Here is a 19,914-nt window from a genome sequence, read left to right as displayed (position 1 = left end):
GCAGCTGGAGTACTGTGTGCAGTTCTGGGCACCGCACTTCAGGAGGGATGTGGACAACATGGAGAGGGTCCAGAGGAGGGCTACCCGCATGATCAAAGAGTAGTGGGGCAGGGCCTACAAGGAGAGGCTAAATGGCCTGGATCTATTCAGCCTCCACAAGAGAAGGCTATGGGGGGCCTGGTGGCCATTAACAAAGTCACCGGGGGGGCCAGCAAGAAGTGGGGGAGGCTCTGTTCTCGCAGGGCATCACCAGGGTTACGAGGAGTAACAGCCACAAATCGTCAGAGAGATGGTTCAGGCTGGACACGAGGAGACATTACTGCACAGTTTGGGCTGCCGGGATCTGGACTGGGCTCCCAAGGGAGATGACACTCTCCCATCATGAGGGTCTTCAAGAGGCGGCTCGACAGATATTTGGCTGGGGCGATATGACCGTGGCACCTATTCCTGCCTGGGGTGGGGGGTCAGACCTGATGATCTGTTTAAGTCCCTTCCGACCCTAACTCCTGTGAAACTATGAAAACCAACACCGCCACCTCACCAGTTCTCAGGTCCAGATTCTTCCTGCTTTCCAGTGCCTGGGGGATGAAGTAAACTGCTTTCCTCCCTCTAGTGTGCAGCGTAATGGCCACATAACACGGCAGCCCCGGGGTTTCTGAGGGGTGCAGGGCTGCTCTTGTCTGCATGCTCGGCCGGCTAGGGGCAGCGATGGCAGTCCCAGCACAGACAAGGCCAGGGAAGCCTCCCCCATGCAGTGCGGGGAGAGCGCTGGCAGAGACTGCCCGAGCAGCCCTGGCTGGCCACAGTCACGTCCATCAGCCGAGGGGTTTCCAGAGGAGGAGGGACGTGGCAGATGCTGGGGGGACCAGGGCCGAACGGGGCTTTGTAGTGGAGGGACCGCAGTGGGTTTGGAGCTGGCGAACGACACGTGGTTGGCACAGGGTCCCGTCCGCTTGGAGACCTTTCAAAACAAGACACGCCCGAGCCAAGTGAGGCGCGCGTACCACGCGTCTGTCCAGATAGATGCACAGGCACTTGAGGAAGCTATTAAAAGTAAGAGTCTTCAGTAACATGTGGCCTCTAGATACTGAGGGACTGAACATGAGGTAGTTGAGGGACATTAGCTGAGCTCCCCAGTTACCCAGAGGGACACTTGCACCTTGACCTGCTGCTAGGACAGCGGCTGCGCTGTGCCGTGAAGCCATCGTGCTCCTGCATGGGCCTGGGGCCAGGGAGACCAGGGCCCGAGGCTGCCACTCGCCTTCCCCTTGGGAGCCTCCCTCCAGCCGCAGCCCCATGAGCCTCTCAGGGGCTGCTCCTCCTCACTCTGCTGGACTGGGGGGGGCTCCCCCCTCCCGGCACAGGCGTCCCAGCCCCTGCCTCGGGCACAGACACGGGCAGCAGGAGGGGTCACGTGTGCAGCCTCCTGCAGGAGTCAGGCGGGGAGTCCCGCGCTGCAGCATGCACCAACCCGCAAGCCTCGAAGCCAGGCGAGAGAGAGGGGCTGGGGAAAACCATCCTCCTTTACGTTTCAACATGAGCAAAATTATGCATCTGATCTAATCCTAAGGAATGATCAAATGGTTTTGGCTGAAGTTTTCCAAACACACCGAAGGCAGGCATTTAGCACCGAAAACTTCAGCTGCACACTTAACATTTAGCAACGTTATAATAAGCAACTAGACAGGTCTTAACAGATTGCAGGACATTTTTAAATAGGCAGCATTAGGCCTAATCTGAGTTTTTCCCTTATCCATCACTCCTCCCACCGAGAACAAATAGTAAGAAAACATGAACCCCTCCTCCCCCAAACACACACACACACACACACACACACACACACACACTCCCATCCCTTACCATCTTTTGGTTATGCTTCAGCATCTTTAATTTTTCTAAGACTGCTTTAATCTCCTGCTTTTCTATGTCTACACCGCTACAAGACCAGACAAAATACCCGTAAGGAAGATCATTCAGCTAAAGAGCTGCCAAAGTGAAGGGAAGACTCCAGGACAGGTACATGAAAGATGCATCTTAGCTATTCATTTCTGGACTCCATTGGGGGGGATAGCTTTTTTTCCCCAGCGTATTAGTTTGCAGAGCCTCGTATGATGCTGTTGTGAGGCCAGTACCATGGAATAAATCAGGTGATCCCCCTGATACAAACTGCAGCTAAGGAGGATAAAGCATAATTAAGCACAGTACCTTCAATCTCCCAACACCAGAGACAAAGCTTTGTACTTCTCTGTCCTACCCACCTTTGCAAAACTACCATCAAGCCCAACCTTGCCCAAAACCCCTGACAAAGCATTTTGCCTGGGTGCATCCTGTGCATTTAACCCAACTCCTAACTTCATTATTTTAGTGCCATTCCCTTCCCCAGGACCGGTAACATTTCGTACCTGTTCCGCAGTGGCATCGCTGGCTGTTCCAGTCCTGGGCAGCCTCCCCCTAAGTGAGAAAGCTAACATTTGTCAAAGCAGATGCTGGATTTACAAGGGAGTATATGTGCGTCAGAACCAAGCATCCACTATTTTATGCTGCCCCAAATGTGTTAGGTGTGCTAACTGTAAAAGGTGGAAAGATGCTCCTTGCCCCAAAAAGCTGACAGCGTAATGAGACAGCGATTCTCAACTTTTTTGTACCAGGACCCATTCATAAAGCATTGATGGCCAGTCCTGACCCATAGCTCCTTACTCCTGACCCACTGCTCCCAGGCCCCAGCAGCAGTGTGTGGGGCGGGGGGGCCCCAAGCAACCCCTTGCAGGCTGGAGCCGACAGCCTGCAAGGGAAAAGCCCTGGTTGCCCACATCTTTCTCCCTTGAAGGAGAATGCATTTTTAAAGTCTGTTTGCAACCCTTTCACATATTCTTGCGAGTCACTTTTGGGTCATGACCCACAGGTTGAGAAACGCTGTAATGAGACATAGCACGTTGAGAGGGGTTACAGAAGAGCGGAAAGCAGAGGGTTTAAAAAAAAAAAAAATCACACGTTTTGAGTTACGTGCATATCCGTGTGGTTCTGTTAATAGGGTTTTCCGATTGCTGGTGGTTTCTGTAAACAGCAGTTCGCTCACTGCGATTGGTTGTTGGGGATTGCAAAAAGAAGAGTTTAGTGGCAGGACAGTCACTGTAAGCAGAGGGAGTGGCTGAGAAAGAGGCACACCCACGCCTGGGTCCATCACCCATCCAACTTTCACCGAGACCAAACCAAATCAGCTTCCACAGGTCTTCCTTACAAGTCTGTTTGAAAACATTTCACCTGCAGGCACACAGGATTTCCTTCAGAGGGGCAGGATGGAGTCAGCTCCTCTCTCCCCAGAAAGAAGGACAACTTTCAAATGTATATTTGATAAAACTGTATTTTTGTGGGTTTTTTGTTTGTTTGTTTGCTTGTTTTTACAGACATTTGTACACTTTGTTACAAAACTGTAAAGAACTACAACTTGTTTTTAATCATTTTTTGGTCGGCAAATCTTGTAAAATCTTTGTGTGCAATTATCATGTATTTACAGGGCCTCATGTTAGTGATTTTCAATGATTATTCCAATAATGTCACACACTCTCAACATAAGACATGGCTTAAGATAAATATATTAGTAAATAAATATTCTGAGAACATATTTCCATAAATGAAATGTGCTGCTATACATTTACAGAATATATACAAGTTGTTTTCTAGCCTTTGAAACATTAAAAAATGGTAATGAAGGAGAGAGAGCCCTTTTGACCGTATTACAAATCTTTACAGCAATTTTTATACAAAAACCTTTTTAAGTGCTACAAGATCATTTTAATTAAAAAACATTTTAAATAGTGCCTTATGAGCCCAACACTGGCAACAGTTCATTTAGGTAATAGAAAGGCATCTTTGTTTAAAAGTAGTATCTATTGTGGCTAATTGGCCTGTGTGTCCTTTCAAGAGGCATCAGGAGCAGGGAAAAGCAGTAAATGCCAACGGCGGAGGCAAGACCAGGATGGGGACTGAAGACCTTACCACGTGGCTTGCAGGGAAGGAGTGGTCTGACTGGCTGCGGCTTCCTTGTCATCCGGGTGAGTGAGATAGGTCCCAGGTGCCTGGGACTATGAGTCATAACGTGCAACTAGCCAGTTCATACCTTAACCATATTTCACCACAGCTCGGTGTGGTTACATCTCCTGCAGCTAAAGGCTCCCTGCTTTACAGCACGCGCAAGCTGTGCAGCTTTGCCACACCTGCAGTCTATTTCTTTCGTTGTCGCGGGGGTGGGCTGGGGGAGGGAGCTGGGTGTGAGCATATTCAAAGAGGGGAAAAGTGACAAAACTCCATAGCTCCGTTTCCACAAAACACATCATCTACCACCTTCCATCTGAGGGTATTGCTCAGCCTCTGCATGTTTACACCTAGAAAATGCATTCAGCATTTCCCCCCACCCTTTTTTATAGTTGGCTCCTTCTGTGCTGTATGATGCACCATTTCTCTGAACAGCTGGACTCAGGCAGTTACTCACCGAGAGCCTTGCTTAGGGTTCTTGCAAATGCTAACAATCCTTCCTGGTGTTATTGGTCAGAACTGAAAAACAGATCTCCTTTTCACCTTTAAGCTGCTCCTTGGTACATTTGCCTTCCCTGGGATGTTAAATGAAGACAGCTGGTTTCCCTGACAAGCCCAAGGCAGTCTCGCACAGGGCAGCTCTTCAGTGAAAGAACACATCACACCGAACTGTCATGGTTCAGGTTGTAGAAATGTGTCCTCCTCATGTTTCCTTCTATTAAATCCTTCTTGCCAGACCTACATTGTGGGCATGAACTAGTACACCCCCCTTAAACGCATCCCTGCCCTGTGTACACACCAGACAGAAGGGTGCTAACTGTTCCAAGCACACACAGCATGACAGGCAGTTTAAAAAACGTGCTATGACGGCCTCTTACCTAGAAGCCATTGTTTCCACAGGAAACAAGAGAAACACAGACAGACGTATGTGCTTAGACTACCGGGGTATGCAACGCTTTCCATATGCAGTCAAACACAGGTGAAGCTGGCTGGGTCAAAGAAAGCACCAAGATGGACTGAGCTAAGGAAGCAACCTCAACCGCCTCTTCTCCAGCAAAGAAAGAAAACAAATGAAGCCGGTTTACCCAGTCCTCACTCCCCACGGCATGTACACACATGTAGCCTGTACTAGCTGGCAAAATGCACTAGTACCCTTCGAAAAAAAACACAGTGACCCCATCCAAGCTTTCCTAAACTGACCCAGGCAAGCCCCAGAGACCTTGCGAGCCCCCTTTTGCGGCCTGCAGCAGTATTTCTGGCTACGGAGCTGCCACCCAGAGCTGCAGACTCCCGAAGAACTGTCCTCAGAATAGCAGGATGGCAGGCACTGCCAAAGCAGCGGTTTGACATGCACCTGCAGCAGCGGGGAGCAAGGGACAAGGGGGTCCTGGCCAGATCCAGGCCGGCAGCAGTCAAGGTGCCTCTGAGCTTTCATCTCCTGTCAGGAGCACTGAGCACATAGGCCAGGGATTTCTCCTCACCAAGTCCTTAGAGAAGCACGAAGCAGGGGAACTGACAACTCTATACCATACCCCTGGAAACCTGTTTGCTACTGGAAGTCGCACTAGAAGGCAGGGGCAGCGTCTTGAGTGTTCAGTCAGCACTGGTATCCATATCTGGACCAGTTTGCTTCAAGGTGCTGGTTTGTTTGTAAGGCAGGTGTAGCCCTGAGCTTACCAAAGGCTAGACTCCTTCAGCAGGAGGCAGCAGCATCTACGCATGGCGTGGCTTGTTTAGCACAGCCGTGGCACCTGCTCAGCAAGAGCTGGCACGGCCATTTCTAGAGGAAAGTATAAATAACACTTTTTGTCCCTAGTATAGGAATGGCAATAGCGCTCTGACAGAGCAGCTCCAGCCCATACCCCGGGTGGGCTCTGTACCCTGACCCAGGCCAGAGCTGCACAAGGCCTCAGGCTGGAGAGAGGGCAGCAGGGAGATGTAAGGAGGGGCTCAGGCAGGCAGGGCGGGTGCACAGGGGCTTCTCCACATTACCACTTTTGTGTGTTTGTCAAAGCTAAAAAAAAAAAAAAGTCTGAAAGTCCAACAGAATCTGGTGTCTCCATGGCAGCTCCCGTGGTCCGTCTGTGGCAGCCAGGCTGGGCCTAGTCACCCATTTGGCTCCTCTCCAGAGGGTGCGATCCGGAGCCTGAGGGACAGAGGAATTTCTTAGACAAAAAGAACATTTTGGGGGCAGAGGCCTAGGAGGGGGCAGGGCAGGGGCTGCCCAGCTCACTGCAAGCAAGCCAGATGCTTCAATGGTTCTTTCCTTTCTAGCGCTCACCACTTCCTGCAAGACCCCCCCCGCAGACAACCCCTTCCCTCCCCCATGCTCCGAGTCTGTCCATCCCAGGGCTTTCCACATTCCTCTTCTACCCCTTGCAGCACTGGCCTGGCCTGGCAGCTGTTTTTCCTTCGCACTGTCCGTGGCCATCAACATGGGCTGCAGCAGCACTGAGAGCCCCTAACAAGGACCTGCTGTGCTCTCACTACTGGCGTCCAGAGGTGTCCCGAGTAGGGCTAGGCAGCACCCATGAAACAGCACTGGGGACCAGGGGTGGGATATTTGAAGGAAAAAGGCAAATGCACAGCATTTTTGTAAGAACTGTGGCTATTGGATGGCACTAGGCCAAACTCCCACATCCCCAGCCTGGGTGGTAACCTCCATGGCCATGTGTGCCGTGGCAGCCAACACACGTGCTCCCATGGGACAGAGGAGCTGAAAACTGCTGGGGAATGGCCAGGCTTGACTCTTACCTGCAGCCTTTGTGGCTGGTGCCAGCTCCTGGGGGCTCAGGGCAGGGACAGAGAAGAGCCTCCTGGCTTCCTCCTCCCGCACGCAGCTGCTCCGCAGGAAGGGTGCTGCCCGATAGCACCTCTCCCTCTCCTCCGGGACCTCTCCCAGACCCTGGTGGTGCAGACGAGCATCCATTTCAGGTGCCGCATCCCAGGAGCTGCAGCCCCCTGCTCGGGGGCCTTGGCAGTCCGGGGGCACGGCCAGCTCACAGTCTCTGTCCTCAGGAATGATTGGGATGCGCTGGCCTAGGTCGCACGCACCCTTGTAGCAGCTGGGCAAGGGGTCGTCCGGGAGCGTGTACTGCACGCTCACTGCATAGTCGTCTGTGTAGCAGCCACCACCCCCACTGCCACCACCACCACCACAGGTGACCTGCTTCTCTTCATAGAAGCAGCAGGGCAAGCCCTCGTATTTCACCCCGTCTGTCCTGTGCAAGTGGTCCGAGTTAATACTGTACAGGCCCTGGGTGCTACCCACCTGCTGCTCCAGCCCTGGACCACAACCCCCCCATAGCGGGGAGCCAAGGAAGAGCGCGCTGCAGTCTGCTGCCCCACTAGCAGGCTCCAAGGCAGAGTGCTGGAGCTCAAAGCAGCACGCGCAGGCCTGCTCCATCAGTGGCCCGGCTACCTCTTGGGTTTTCCAGGTCCTTTTAACATCCAAGGCAGCACCGGGAGCGGCCTCGAGGCCTCCCTCTGAGGTAGTGCCATTTGGAGCCCTGTGCTCTAGCGAGGAATCACTGCTGTAGTTCATCTCCATGCTGCAGTTAGAGAGCTGGTCCCCTGAGGAAGAAGCTGGCACAGGCCGACAGTCCACACCCCCCAAACTGTGGCCAGGTGCTAGGAGCTCATCCTGATGGGGACCCTCCAGGAGAACAATTGTTCCTCGGCTCGCACCGCCCACCTCACCTGCACGGCAGGGGCTCTTGCTACGGTAAATGTAGGGGTCGTAGTCACTGCTCAGGGAGCTACGGAAGGTGGAGCAGCTCCCATAAACCCCCTGGTTGCTGACCTCCGTGCAGTCAATCATGGAATCACTGGAGGAGCAGTGGCACTGGCCGGAGCTGCTGCTGCTGCTGTCACTGCCTGGGCAGTCAGCCAGGTAGCCACTGCACACAGAGCGGTGACCATGATAGCAGCTGAAGCTGGAGGTGCTGCCACTCTCCAAGCGGGAGGACGGCACAACATGTACCACAGGAGGGAAAAGCATGCTGTTGCCGGCCTGGAAGGCACGGGAGGGGCCCTTTGAGGCAAGGCCAGCTGCAGGCTGTCCATCTTGCTCAGGGTAGCTAAGGCCTTGGAAGTAGTAGTGCTGATACATGGTCTCATACTGGGAAAAACATGCTGCTTTGGAGAAGCTGCGTCCGTTGAACTTGGGCCTTCGGAAAGCGTGAGCTGGAGAGTAAGCCCTGTGCTCCAGGCCACAGTGATGGGCGTTCAGAGCGTGGTCCAAGTGAATAGGCTGGTAACTTCGGATGTAGGCTGGGGACTGTGCTGGATACAGGCTCTGCTCGCCATGCCGGTCAACCGTCAGTACCGTGATAGGGTTCCCGTGAGGGTCCATGCTCGTCCGGGTCGGGTAGGCCGTTATCTGGTTGGTCCTGTGCACTCGGCCAGGATAATGGACTGGCAGAATCACTCTCTGCTGCCGGCTGCGCACAGGGTTAGCAGACTCCAGACACACTGGGCCTGGGTTTCCCTTCTTTTGCTCTGGATGGGAGAAGATAAGGAACAGAGCATGTGGAAAATGCAGTTACTCCGCTGAAGGTTTAGTGCTCTGACAGGGAAAGACGGTATGTGAAAAGGTGCCAGCCTGCTCTGGAGAAGCAACCCCGCCAGTACAATCACACTTGCCCAGCAGCCTTTGAAATACCTGGGTTTTACAGACACAGGAGGAAAAGAAATGACTTCTTCCCTGCACAGGCAGTGGTGCTCACTCCAAGTTAGGAGCAAACAATGATGCCTGCCCAGCTTTTGTAACATCGCAAACAACCTCCCTAGTTTCTGTTACACAGAACACAGTTTTCAAGCTGGGGGGCAGGGAGTACATTTGTGCCATACTGCAGCACAGAGGAGAATCCTTTCCCATACACTCCCTGCTTGTCCTTCCATCCCGTTCACCTGCTTTCCCCAGAGTTTATCCAGATACAAACAGGGAGTCGGGTGCATTTTACCAGTGGTGCTTTCCTGCGCAGGCTGAGAGGTGCTGCCCTCTGCCGGGCATTTGTCCCAGGCAAGGCAGCTTGTAGGAACGTGACCCAGCTCTTTTGGAACATGGGTCACTCTCAAAGAACCTCTCTGGGCACTAATGCCTGCTGGCATCCATGACAGCAGCCCCAGGCTTGCAGGATGCAGGCTACAGGCAGGAGACAGACGTGCAGGGCAGCATGCAGAAGCACAGCTTCCCCATGGCTGAGAGCGGATAGGTCTGGGAAGAGCCGCACTGGGACACATGCACGTGCAGGGCAGCACTCACCTATGATGTTATGGCGACAGTGAGGGCAGGTGTGATGCTGCAGCAGCCAGGGGTCCACACACTTCTTGTGGAAACGGTGAGTGCATGGAATGACTCGCAGCTCCTGTTGGGGCAGAGAGAACGATGTTGAGTGACCCTTCCCTAGAGAGCAAACATCCACAGTCCACACCCTGTCCTTTCAATACGGCAACACAACAGGTCAGCTCTAAGCCTCTGGCTGAGCCCCCGGTGAGACGGGAGTTAAACACCAGCCAATCAGGAGCTGCAGAAGAGCACAGCATCTCTGCACCGTGCAGCCCTGGCACCTACCGTCAGCATGCTCTGCCCATCTCCTCTCAAGATACTTCCTGGCGAAGCCTAAAAATTGTCCCCTCTGGATGACCCCAGTTTTTCCAGCTGGGTTCATGCTCTGCCTGGCCACGTGCACTTGCAGTGCTGGGTTACTGCAGCTGGTATTTTGTTTTTTGTTGCTTGAAGACGGTCAGCTAATATTTTTCTCTATTCTCCCCAAAAAACATGTCACCTCATCACTTTTCATCTAGTGTCTTCAGCTTCCAGCTGAGATTTCAGATTGTGCTAATAATGCCAGTGCTGTCCTGGAGGGCTCCTGCCTTTCCTGTAGCGCTTAGAAGAGGTAAGGAAAGGGATGAATTGAGGAGCAACTGCAAGGGCCTCCAAGAGTGGGAACAGCGACAGAGGCCGAGGCATCAGTCAGTCTCTGAAATTTCTGGTTTCTTCCAAGAGATGTCCTGCCCTTGGTCTGTGCTGTACTCTTCAAAGCCACCCACCTATCAAAGGAGGGAGCAGGGGACCAGATGTGCAGCCCCACCAAGGTGGGCAGGTGTTATATGCTGCTTGATCCAGTTCTGGAGAAGATCCAGCTTTTGGTCTCAATGGAATCAGCAAGGCAATCCCTACCCAGGGGCAATCGCTACCCAGGTACCCCATCACTACCTGGTAATGACTACACATATGGGCCCAGTTCTACCATTCAGCCAGGTCAGAGAAGCTATTTTCTCTTACCTCCCCATCAATGTATTTCTCCAAGCAGATGGCACAGTCAGAAGTTGAGCTGCTACTCAGTGTGTCCAGAGCCCCACAGCTTCCTTCACGGTGACCCTTGCTTTTGGATTTGAACTTCCTGGTTTCCATTTTTTCCAGTGCCTGCACTGCAAGTCTGTTCATTGAATTCTACAACATAAAATACAGTTTTGCTAGTGAGGGACTGAAGCAGCTGGAGTAGCAGAAACACAGCACTGACTATTCCTAATCACCAACATCTCTGACCACATCACCTTTGGTTGTCAACACCTACGCACTAAGCAGAGAGACTAGTTTGTATTTAGATGGGAGGCACTTCCAAATGGATGTGTGATGCACGAAGCAGCATGGGTGATGAACTAAGTACCTAATACACTCAGTACAGTAAAAAAAAACAAAACAAAAAACCTCTTGGTTACTTTGAGGTTAATTTCCAAAACTTGAGGGGAAAAAAAAAAAAAAAGGCAAAACTGACTGAGAAGGAAAAAAAAAATGGAGCAATTACTGGAGTTCCTTTAGACTCCGCAATCACGAAAGAGGCAACTGATTACAGAACATCCTGGCTAGGGTGCCTAATGAAGGCAGAAATACAGAAGAAAAAGCAGCATATAGCAAATGGTTTAAAAAAAAAAAAGGTAGCTGGGAGTGGTGACTATGAATGAGAAACTGATGAAGGAGCAACTGAAAAGCAAAATCTCTGGTCAGCAGCATTAAAAAAAAACTTTTAAGTGCATCAGGGAAAAAAAGAAAATCTTAGGAGTGGTAAAATTGTTAGCATGATTCAGAGAAGCAAAAACAAATCAAGAAATATTTTTGTTCTGCATCTGGAAAAACAAACAACAAAATACTTCCTATTCTAGCAGCAGCTAGGAAGAAGTTATCTAGCATCTATGAAAACAAAATGATTTTAAGTTTGCAAGACAAATAACTTGCACAAAGAATGAGAGAGAAAATGACTGATGCGCTCTGTGAACTGATACCAGTTTTCAAGAAATCTTGGAAGACTGGGGAAATTCATGAAGACTAGATGGGAATTAATAAACCAATACTTAGAACCAGGACAAATAAAGTGCCATCCCTACATATCTGCAGGAAAATTAGAGGTGGGATGGTCAAGGACAAAAATAAAAATCTTGTTGTGGCCCCTTTCTACTGTGCAGCTGTCATGCCAGATTGCTTCGATTCATGGAGTCTGTCCCAGGGATGACTCCTACCCGATTGTTTTCTGTGCAAATGTCTCCCCCTAGGAATCGAGGGAAGTTAGTTCTTAAAAAGAAAGCTGAAACTCCTCTCCTCCAATGCAAATGGAAATCCTGATGCTGTCTGTGCTAAATACCCAATAAGCCTGGAAATCACTTTGAAAACCCCTCCACACCATTCTCTGATCTGCTGCTGCTGAATGCCACCGATGCCTCCTTCTCCACAAAGATTAGCCACACTGGCATGGTTACCCCTCCTGGCCAAAGGACCAGCTGAGGGCAACGCAGATCCCTTAGAGAAATCTGCAACCTTTTCAAAGTGTCCCGTCTTACCAGAGGGAACCCCTTCAACAAAGGTTTTTGTTCCAGAATATTTCCTTCTTCCTGACAGCGTCAGGTCAGTTTTCTAAATGCAGTTAGAGCCAGCACCAGCCAGAGCTCGAGGAGCACACCATCACAGCTCCCGGACCCAGGCACCTCTTACCTGACTACGTCGCTGCTTCAGTTTGATCTTGACAAGAAGAACAAGGCAAACAAGCGAGACCACCACAAAAAAGGCCAGGAAAATCCCCATATCAAAATACTCTGTAGGTTGCTGGGAAGTGAAGACAAAGAGTTTAGTTCCCTCTCCAGAGAGATCACGTCCCAGACCCACTGCCCGCTTTTCTCACTTCTTGGGAATCATCGTTCCCATACAAGCATTGTGGGTAAGCACAGGCTCCAAGTGCATCAGCCAAAACCCCAAGTTGCTCTCCCAGGCACTGGATTAACACGACAAGGTACCTATCATTCTGTGTTGCTGTTCAACACAGCAGTCAGAGGGGCAGTTTACCTGCAGGGACATGGTAACCAACGCGACATCAGCACAGCAAGGGGAAAAGCTACGTTTATTAAAAGTCCATAGAGCGCAAAGGACAGCATGATCACCATGCCACCAGAAGCAAGGTTTACAGCAACGCTGCACTCTGGGCTGGCTCCACAAACAGCAACTTTCACCACAGCCAATCACAGTTACCAACAGTTCCTGTGGGGTTTTGGGTTGCTTTTATTTTTAAGAGAGTAAAGTCACAGCACTTGACTCCTCTGCAAGCTGTCTACTGCTCATGCGAGTCATACTTCCTAACGTATAGCATTTGCATAGCATACAGCATTTTAGAAATATAGGAGACTGGAAATCTTGTGGCTGATTTCTGTATTTGTCTTCGTCAAGTGTCCGAGTGATCTAAGGGGAATCTAGTCTGGATTGCGAGGAATTTGAAGTCTCAAGATATCTGTTAATCCACGCTGGGAAAGTGCAACAAAAGGGTGGACAGTGCCAACAGGGATTAAAAGCACGTGGGAGTGCCCAAACAAACTTTAAGTAAAACTTTCTTTACGTATTAAAGGATGATCACAATCCAAAACCCAAGAAGAATCCTTGTGCTGTCAACACAAGTTCAGACTGCAAATCCCCTACTCACACCAAAGCGTAGCTACTCATTTGCAAAATCCCAGAGGTAGATAGGAATTCTTGACTAACCCTTCACACACCAGGGCTCATGGGGGCATCGCCACACTGCACTCCAAGCCAATGCAGCTAACAGGGGCTGCACAAAGCAAGAGCAACAGGATGCCCTCTCAACCCCTGCTTGAAGCTCACCCTTGGGGGCCGGTGCTGAATCCTTGCTCGTGCCACTTTCTGCTTGTTAACGATGTTCATCAATTTAACAGCATCAGCACCTTTGACATACACCACTGGCCTTTTCAGAGGGTCTTCAGAGCCCTGGTTAAGCTGGAAGAAAAACAGAGCACAGGCACTCAATAGATTTGCTGCAGATTAGGTGGCTCTTTCCAGGCAAGGGAGAGACAATTACAAAAAGGATGAAGATAGCAATGGTTCCAAAAGCACTCACTTGTCCTTTTCTACAGCATCATCTCATCACAACGGGAGAAAATAATCGTTACAAGTTATGCTTAAAATATTAAGTTAATTCAATTTGCTCATTACATGGTTAAAATTACAGACTGAGGAAAATGCAAAAGTTAAATCAACTTGAACTCAGCTGCACTATGTGTTTGTGCAACATTTTAGCAGTCATGTATTAAACTTACTTCTGAATAAAAAACACTATTTATTCCAAAAGCAACATTAACTTGACCACATCAAGTCACCTATCATTTTACTTCCACAGTATTTACATTCAATTTCTGAGGCCTTCTAAACAAATCGTTCAGAGCTTTCTGGTTTAGCGAGTGTATAGGACACGCACATTTCAGAACATGCTTCTAGCCCGCGAGGTTCAGAATGGAAACCGTTCTGCAGCCTGAACTGTAGTGACTGCTGCTGGGAGCCCCAGTGACGCCATCTGTCCTGTGCTCCAAATGCAGGTGGCTTTGGGGCAGCAGGGCGCCCCGGACAGAACAGCGGACTAGGACAACTCACTTCAGGCAATTGTCTTGGGGCCTGTGCCAGTCAAAGGGGACTACCCCCTTCAGATAGCACCACCACGTGTATGCCCCCCAGCCAGGTGGGTCTGCCTTCAGTCTGGTGCTCAGCAGCCCGAAGTACATGGGCCAAGGCTGCATGGCATGGCATAAGCCTGGGCTCCTGCCTTCATACCTGGTCAATGGCATCTGGGTTTTCCGACACATCGAAGATGACAGCGGTGGCTCCCCGCTGCACTGCTCGCTTTGCCTGCAACAAACAGATCATGCCCATGAACCACCTTTCAGGGGGCCGTGCTGTCCCAGCCCAATCCACCCCACCCACCTCCTAGCCCCAACCCACCCACCCCCACCTCCAGGGGTCCAACAGGTAGCAGATGTGGTTCAACTGCCTTCTGCGTTCACTCGAGGAGTTCAGAGGGCTAGCGGCATAGCTGCACCTCTCCTGCAGGCAGCAGCTAACTTCCCTGCACCCTCCACGGTGCTCCCTCCAGCCCCAGCAGGTACCTTTGCACCAAGTCTCACTCAGGCAAGATTTTAAATAGTGCTCGGAGCTATTGAACTAAATGATACGGAGAGAAGTAGTCAGAGGCTGCTGCAGAGACCAGACAGCTGCAGAGCTTCACAGGGCACCTTTTCTGTCCTAGGCAACTGGGTGAAGCGGAAGGAGAGGCCAAGATCTCCTGACAGCAGCCGTGCGGATGGGCAGGTTGCGTGGCACCAGGACGCCCGTGCTGCTCGGGCCCTCGGAGAGGACCGTGCCACGTCCGACCACAGGAGGTCAGCCTTGCAGCACGCCGCGTCTGCTCGGAGAGGTTTCCGTCTGCTGCATTTACATGCGGCTTGCCTTGTGGGATCACAACCCAAAACTTCAAGAGCCAGAGGACATGGGTATCTACCAGAATGCCCTTGGTCAGCACCAGGGAAGTGGATTTGCCTCGGCCCGGAGGCTGCTGCTGCTGTTTTCGCTGCAGCTTCAGTCACAGTTTGTGTCCTGTAACTTTACACAGCAAAGCCCCCCTCGCCAAATGGCCACAGGCACTGCTACTACCCCTGCGTGCAGACACCCATCAAGGAACCGCCTTCCACCCCTTTCCCCAGAAAGCAACAGCTCTCACAGGGTCCCGGCCCTCTGCACAGAGACCCCTGGGTCCCATGTTTCAAGGGGGACAGCTTGGAAAGGGTGGTACAAAGATGCTCTTTAGGGAATGACACTCGTTTTACCAGGGAAAGGTTAGTCAAACTATGGCTGCAAGTATGACAAAACCGGTCATGCTCTTTCCTCCATCCTTCCTGTATTTTCATGACAGACTTTACTGCACATCAGACAGCACCTGAGGGAAACCATCTCCCAAATAGGGTCTGTGGCTCAGCCTAGCAAATATGTCCCCTTTGAAGTCAACACACCTGGCTAATCGCTAATAGCTGCTGGGGATGAAAGGCTGAGCTAATCCGGCAGCTCACACGGTGCTCCTCTGCAGCAGAGGGGGACCCCGAGAAGAGCTTGCCCAGGGCTGCCTGGAAGGTCTCTCAAAAGTGCCCTGCGCTTGCCGAACGGTTTTGGGCACTTGGGCAGTACCAGACAGAACAGGACTGTCTGGCTCCTAGGAGTCCAGCGAAACACTGGAACTTGCACTTGAGATTCGGTCCCAGACAAGCCAAGAGTGGAAACTAGGACTGGAGAAGCACCACTTCCCCTGCCCCCGGCGAACGTGCGGCGTTGCTGCGGGGGTCGGCTAGGCCCCAGCAAAAGCAGAAGAAGAGTCCATGTGACCCGACTTTCACTTGTCGCTTTCTCCCCTCCCTCCACCCTGGCCGTGCCCGCTCCCGTACTGCGGCCACCCAGGCACAGCGCTAAGAAGCCTACAGGGCAGCTGCTCCCCGCAGCCTCAGTCCCAGGCACGACACAAGCCAGCCCCCATCAGTCAGAAACCTGGCAAGGGGAAATCCCGACTCAAAAAATGCCCTGTTTTCAAACAGCAGCCTTTCATTGCAGAGGAAATGACATCTCCCTCTCCCACACACATGTAGGTATGCACCCACCCACACACGAGCGTGCCAAGGCTGGAGGGGCGGTGGTGACAACCGAGGGGCAGAGGCTGCTCCTCTGCTGGACTTGGATTCGGATCCCGAGTGCAAAACCAGCCCGAGCGTGCGAATGGAGCCGTGCTGGAGCCTGGCCCCTTGCAGCCCTGCAGACATGAACACCAAAAGGCTCTGACCTAGTTCAGAGCGGCTCGGCACTGGTACAAGCAAGGGATTATGAGAGGGGCTCTCCTGCGAGCAGGTACAGGTACGGAGCAGGCTTTCCAAAGCGAGGCAGAGGCATGGAAGCCCCCGACAAGGGAGACGCAAGCCGTGGTGAAGCAGGGCGTACGGGGGCGCAGTGCCTCGCCCACACTGCGCAGGCATGCTCGCCGGCCCTGTCCAGCATTCCTCCCGGCTCCGCGCTCCGCAGCTTCGCTGCAGCTTGGCCTGACCTTCCAGGTTTCCCTGGCAAGAGATCAAAGAGTGGAAGCCACAAACACACCACAGAATGCAGTCTCTCCCTCTCCCTCTCCTCTGCCCCCCTTCTGTTCCTTTTCCTCCTCCTCCCCTCCTCAAACTCGTTTTTAAAACCACAGCACTTTGTTGAGAAGCGAGCGAGCGAGCGCAAGCAGGCTGGGGCCTGAGCACAGGCATCCTCTTCATCTCCCTCAGCTCTCTGCCCCCATCCCTGCACTGAGGGAGCTCGCAGGAGAGCCCTCCCCAGCTGGTCCACACCTGCACTGCAGGACAGGGTGGAGCAGGCAGCTAGCTACCTGCCTTGCACACCACAATAACAGGGAGGATTCTCTAAAGACAGAGTGCAAAGCCTCCCTGCTTCCACACAGCCCTCACTCCCTCCTCACAAAATAGCTCCTAGGCAATTAAAGTCATTAAGCCTTTGAAAGTATCCTCTCTGCCGCTTGCTCTGAGCCCTCCTGCTTACTAAAGATGCAATTTAAGTCCCACTTAAGATTATCTTAGACCATAAAAGAGACACACACACAATATAAAGAAGAAAAGATCAGTTAATGTTTAAAGAGCATTCGCTGCTTAAAAAAAAGAAAGGCACAGGAGTCAACCCATGAACTGGGAGGGAAGGTCCATGCAGGGAAGGCAGGAGGGCGGGAGACCAGACTGCAGGTATGGCTTCACCTTTGCAATACTCAGTGGCAAAGGCATCTTTGCAGGGGCTGCAAACAGACACAGTGCTGCACGAGAATGGTTTTCTTCCAAGGATGTTAGCATTAGGAACATGAAACACACCCCCCATTTCTTCTCTGAGAAGATGGGAAACAACAATTATGGCTGCACTTCTCGTACAAGGCGCTGGGATACCCTCGTCGTGCCCGACAAAAGGCACCCATACATCGTCCCCTGTAAGATAAACACCTGTGGCGCAGCACGCCGGACAAGGATCCGTCTGTTCTGATGTCCCCTATAGGAAGCGAGGCGATCCACCACCGTGCCACCACTTACTCTTTACATACAGGGCTCTAAGCTCATGCCTTGAGCACAGGGGAGGTTGTGCACTGAGCTAAGCTACCTCTGTGTGCAGTGACACCGGAATAATAGGTTTTGAAATGGAAATGCTGGGATCCAAGTTGCAAAGAGCCAAGCACCTGAAGACCTGAATGCTCTCCACGCCTGGCTGGACTGGCCCTGAACGAGGGACAGGAACGCCTGCCGTTGTTGCTGGGGTGCGTGTCTAATCAGGAATTTAGAAATTCTTCTAAATTCTTCTGCTTCTCTCTGTAAATAATACCATATGAACAAGACACAGGGAGGCAGGTCATTTGGCCTCTTGCCTAAGTGGAACCTTCATTTCCTATTTCCTGAGATTGTAAAACACAGGGAGACTGGGTGTTTTATTTGGGCTTTTAATTTTTTAAGTTAACATCCTTGCAAGATAATCCACATTCACACGCCCAGGTCATGCGTGCAGCCCAACCCTCCACAACAAGGCTCTTGCCAGGAACCGTCTCATCACTAAGAAATCACCCAAGGCTGCTGGACAGGAGCCAGTCTTTGCAGACCCCAGAAGAGGCAGAGGGAAGAAAAGCCTCACTCACTATTCCCCACAACCAGAATCAGTGCAGTACTGGTAAACCTTAGGATCTGCAAAAATGAAACCATCTTAGGTATCCTCTAGGCCTTCCAAACAAAATGGCAGACACTGGAATTAGCAGAGGGGCCTGGCCTCAAACCCCTGCACTGACTTGACCTCCTTCATCACCCTGAGCACTCCAACACCAGCCACTCTTGGGTCCTCTGCTCCGCTGCACAGAAGAAAATGCAGCCTGGGCCTGGCATTACTTTCATGGGAACCACCACAAAGCTGGAAGAGCAGCCGTGTGCATCCTACCCGTACCTCTCCTCATCACAGACTCCAGTCCACATTTGGGAGCCTCTACAAGGACCAGGCTGGAACTCTGTTGTGAAAGCAGCTGTGCTTCCCTTACATAGCTAGATGGAGAGAGGACTGGCACAGCGCATGACAGATTTCCTTGTTACGTTCTCACACAGTGCATTTTCCACCACTACCTTGATCCAGTAGGGCACAGGCAGATGTCAGGAGGAGTGCCAGAATCCAAGGAACACTTGTACAGCTGGCCCTGCGCGTGCAGTATACCTGCGAGACTCAGCTGACTGTAATTGCTGGTCCTTAATTTTCTGCCTCATTGACATCTCATAATTATACAAGTACATTCCCTGTGATGAAGAAGTAAAGATTGGGTCTGCTCCTTTCAAGAGCTGTTTGGTGCCACCGAACTCAGATAAGACCACTCCTCACATATATTACACTCTGCCTACTATTGCAGCTTGCACCATCACTTGCTGACTTCCACATGTCACAATGCAACCCTCCTGCCCCCGGACACAGTCACAAACTGCTTAATGCCAATCTGATCACATGCCACCCCGATAGATTCCTGTCATCATCTCTACTCAGTATCACAAGCTTTTGCTGGTCCACAAGCATGACATCATCATCACAGGTACTACGGCCTTCCTGCAGAATCGGTTTCCAAAACGTCCCATTGTCCCAGTCTGCTTATTGCCCATGAATGCACATGAGCAGAAGAGGCCAAGGCAACCGATCGCCCTTCTGCTAACCACAGAAGACACCACGGTGCTTGTAAAGTATGGGCGTTGGGAGCTTTTAAAAATACAGAAGGCAAGCCATGAGTGTTGGCAGCACTGTCGCATCATGGAGTGATGCAGGCACCTCAAACTGCCTGATGGGGAAGGGAAATCGTCATGTAGATTCTATCCAGACAATTGGCAACAATGACAAATGACACCCAGACTTGCCAGAGGTTGAAGATGATTTTGCAGCAATGCATCACATTGGAGCTCCTGCCAGTGGCAAATGCTACAGGCTTCATTTGTTCCAGCTCTTTTCAGTTGCTTATTAAACACATTCAAATTCCACTTGGAATTTCTTTTAAAAAGTGTGAGCAAAATCCAGGCAGCTGCTTTGCACTGGAGCAGGATGTAAACCCTTCTGCCTTGCCTCCCAAACACTTCTCTTTCTTTTTAAGGATATTTGTTTTACTTTTAATTAATAAAAGTTAAATAAAAGTAAAATACTTCAGCATTTTAAATATGAGGATCATTTAGAAATGTCCTTTGCAAGTCTGCTATTAAATTACAGATTTTTTTTGCCTATGTTGAAAGGCAAAACAGACTAATGACACAGGTAGTTAAAGATGCCTTGAACAGGGTCACTTAAAGTTTAGCACGAAGTATGGATAATGACCAATCTGAGATTTAACCAAAGTGCTAAACCCAAATCTCAAAGCTGTTTGCTCGCAAAGGAGACAGCCGGTCAGTGACAGGAGGAGGTAAACGGAGGCAATTAAAGCGGAGGAGCAAGACTGCTGTTACATCCACGCCATGCTTCCCCTTCACCGTGTTTAAATA

General features: G+C 51.2%; 1 protein-coding gene across 1 annotated transcript in view; it reads right to left on the bottom strand.

Annotated features, from left to right (window-relative positions):
• Positions 1–291: 291 nt before the first annotated feature.
• ZNRF3 (zinc and ring finger 3) overlaps positions 292–19,914 on the bottom strand; it is a 108,384-nt gene continuing 88,761 nt past the window's right edge. Inside the window, exons 3-9 of the mRNA XM_090061838.1 lie at positions 14,138–14,212; positions 13,178–13,309; positions 12,023–12,133; positions 10,322–10,489; positions 9,299–9,401; positions 6,787–8,532; positions 292–6,178 (exon numbers count right to left, since the gene is read on the bottom strand). Coding sequence (XP_089917964.1) covers positions 6,135–6,178; positions 6,787–8,532; positions 9,299–9,401; positions 10,322–10,489; positions 12,023–12,133; positions 13,178–13,309; positions 14,138–14,212 — 2,379 coding nt within the window. The 3' untranslated portion in view covers positions 292–6,134. The remainder of the gene's footprint in view (positions 6,179–6,786; positions 8,533–9,298; positions 9,402–10,321; positions 10,490–12,022; positions 12,134–13,177; positions 13,310–14,137; positions 14,213–19,914) is intronic.

This window comes from Crocodylus siamensis, chromosome 9 (genome assembly GCF_052110815.1).
Source record: "Crocodylus siamensis isolate JL-2025a chromosome 9, ASM5211081v1, whole genome shotgun sequence".
Lineage (NCBI taxonomy): Eukaryota > Metazoa > Chordata > Crocodylia > Crocodylidae > Crocodylus > Crocodylus siamensis.
Note: the sequence above shows the minus strand (reverse complement) of the source record. Positions and strands in the feature narration are given on the sequence as shown.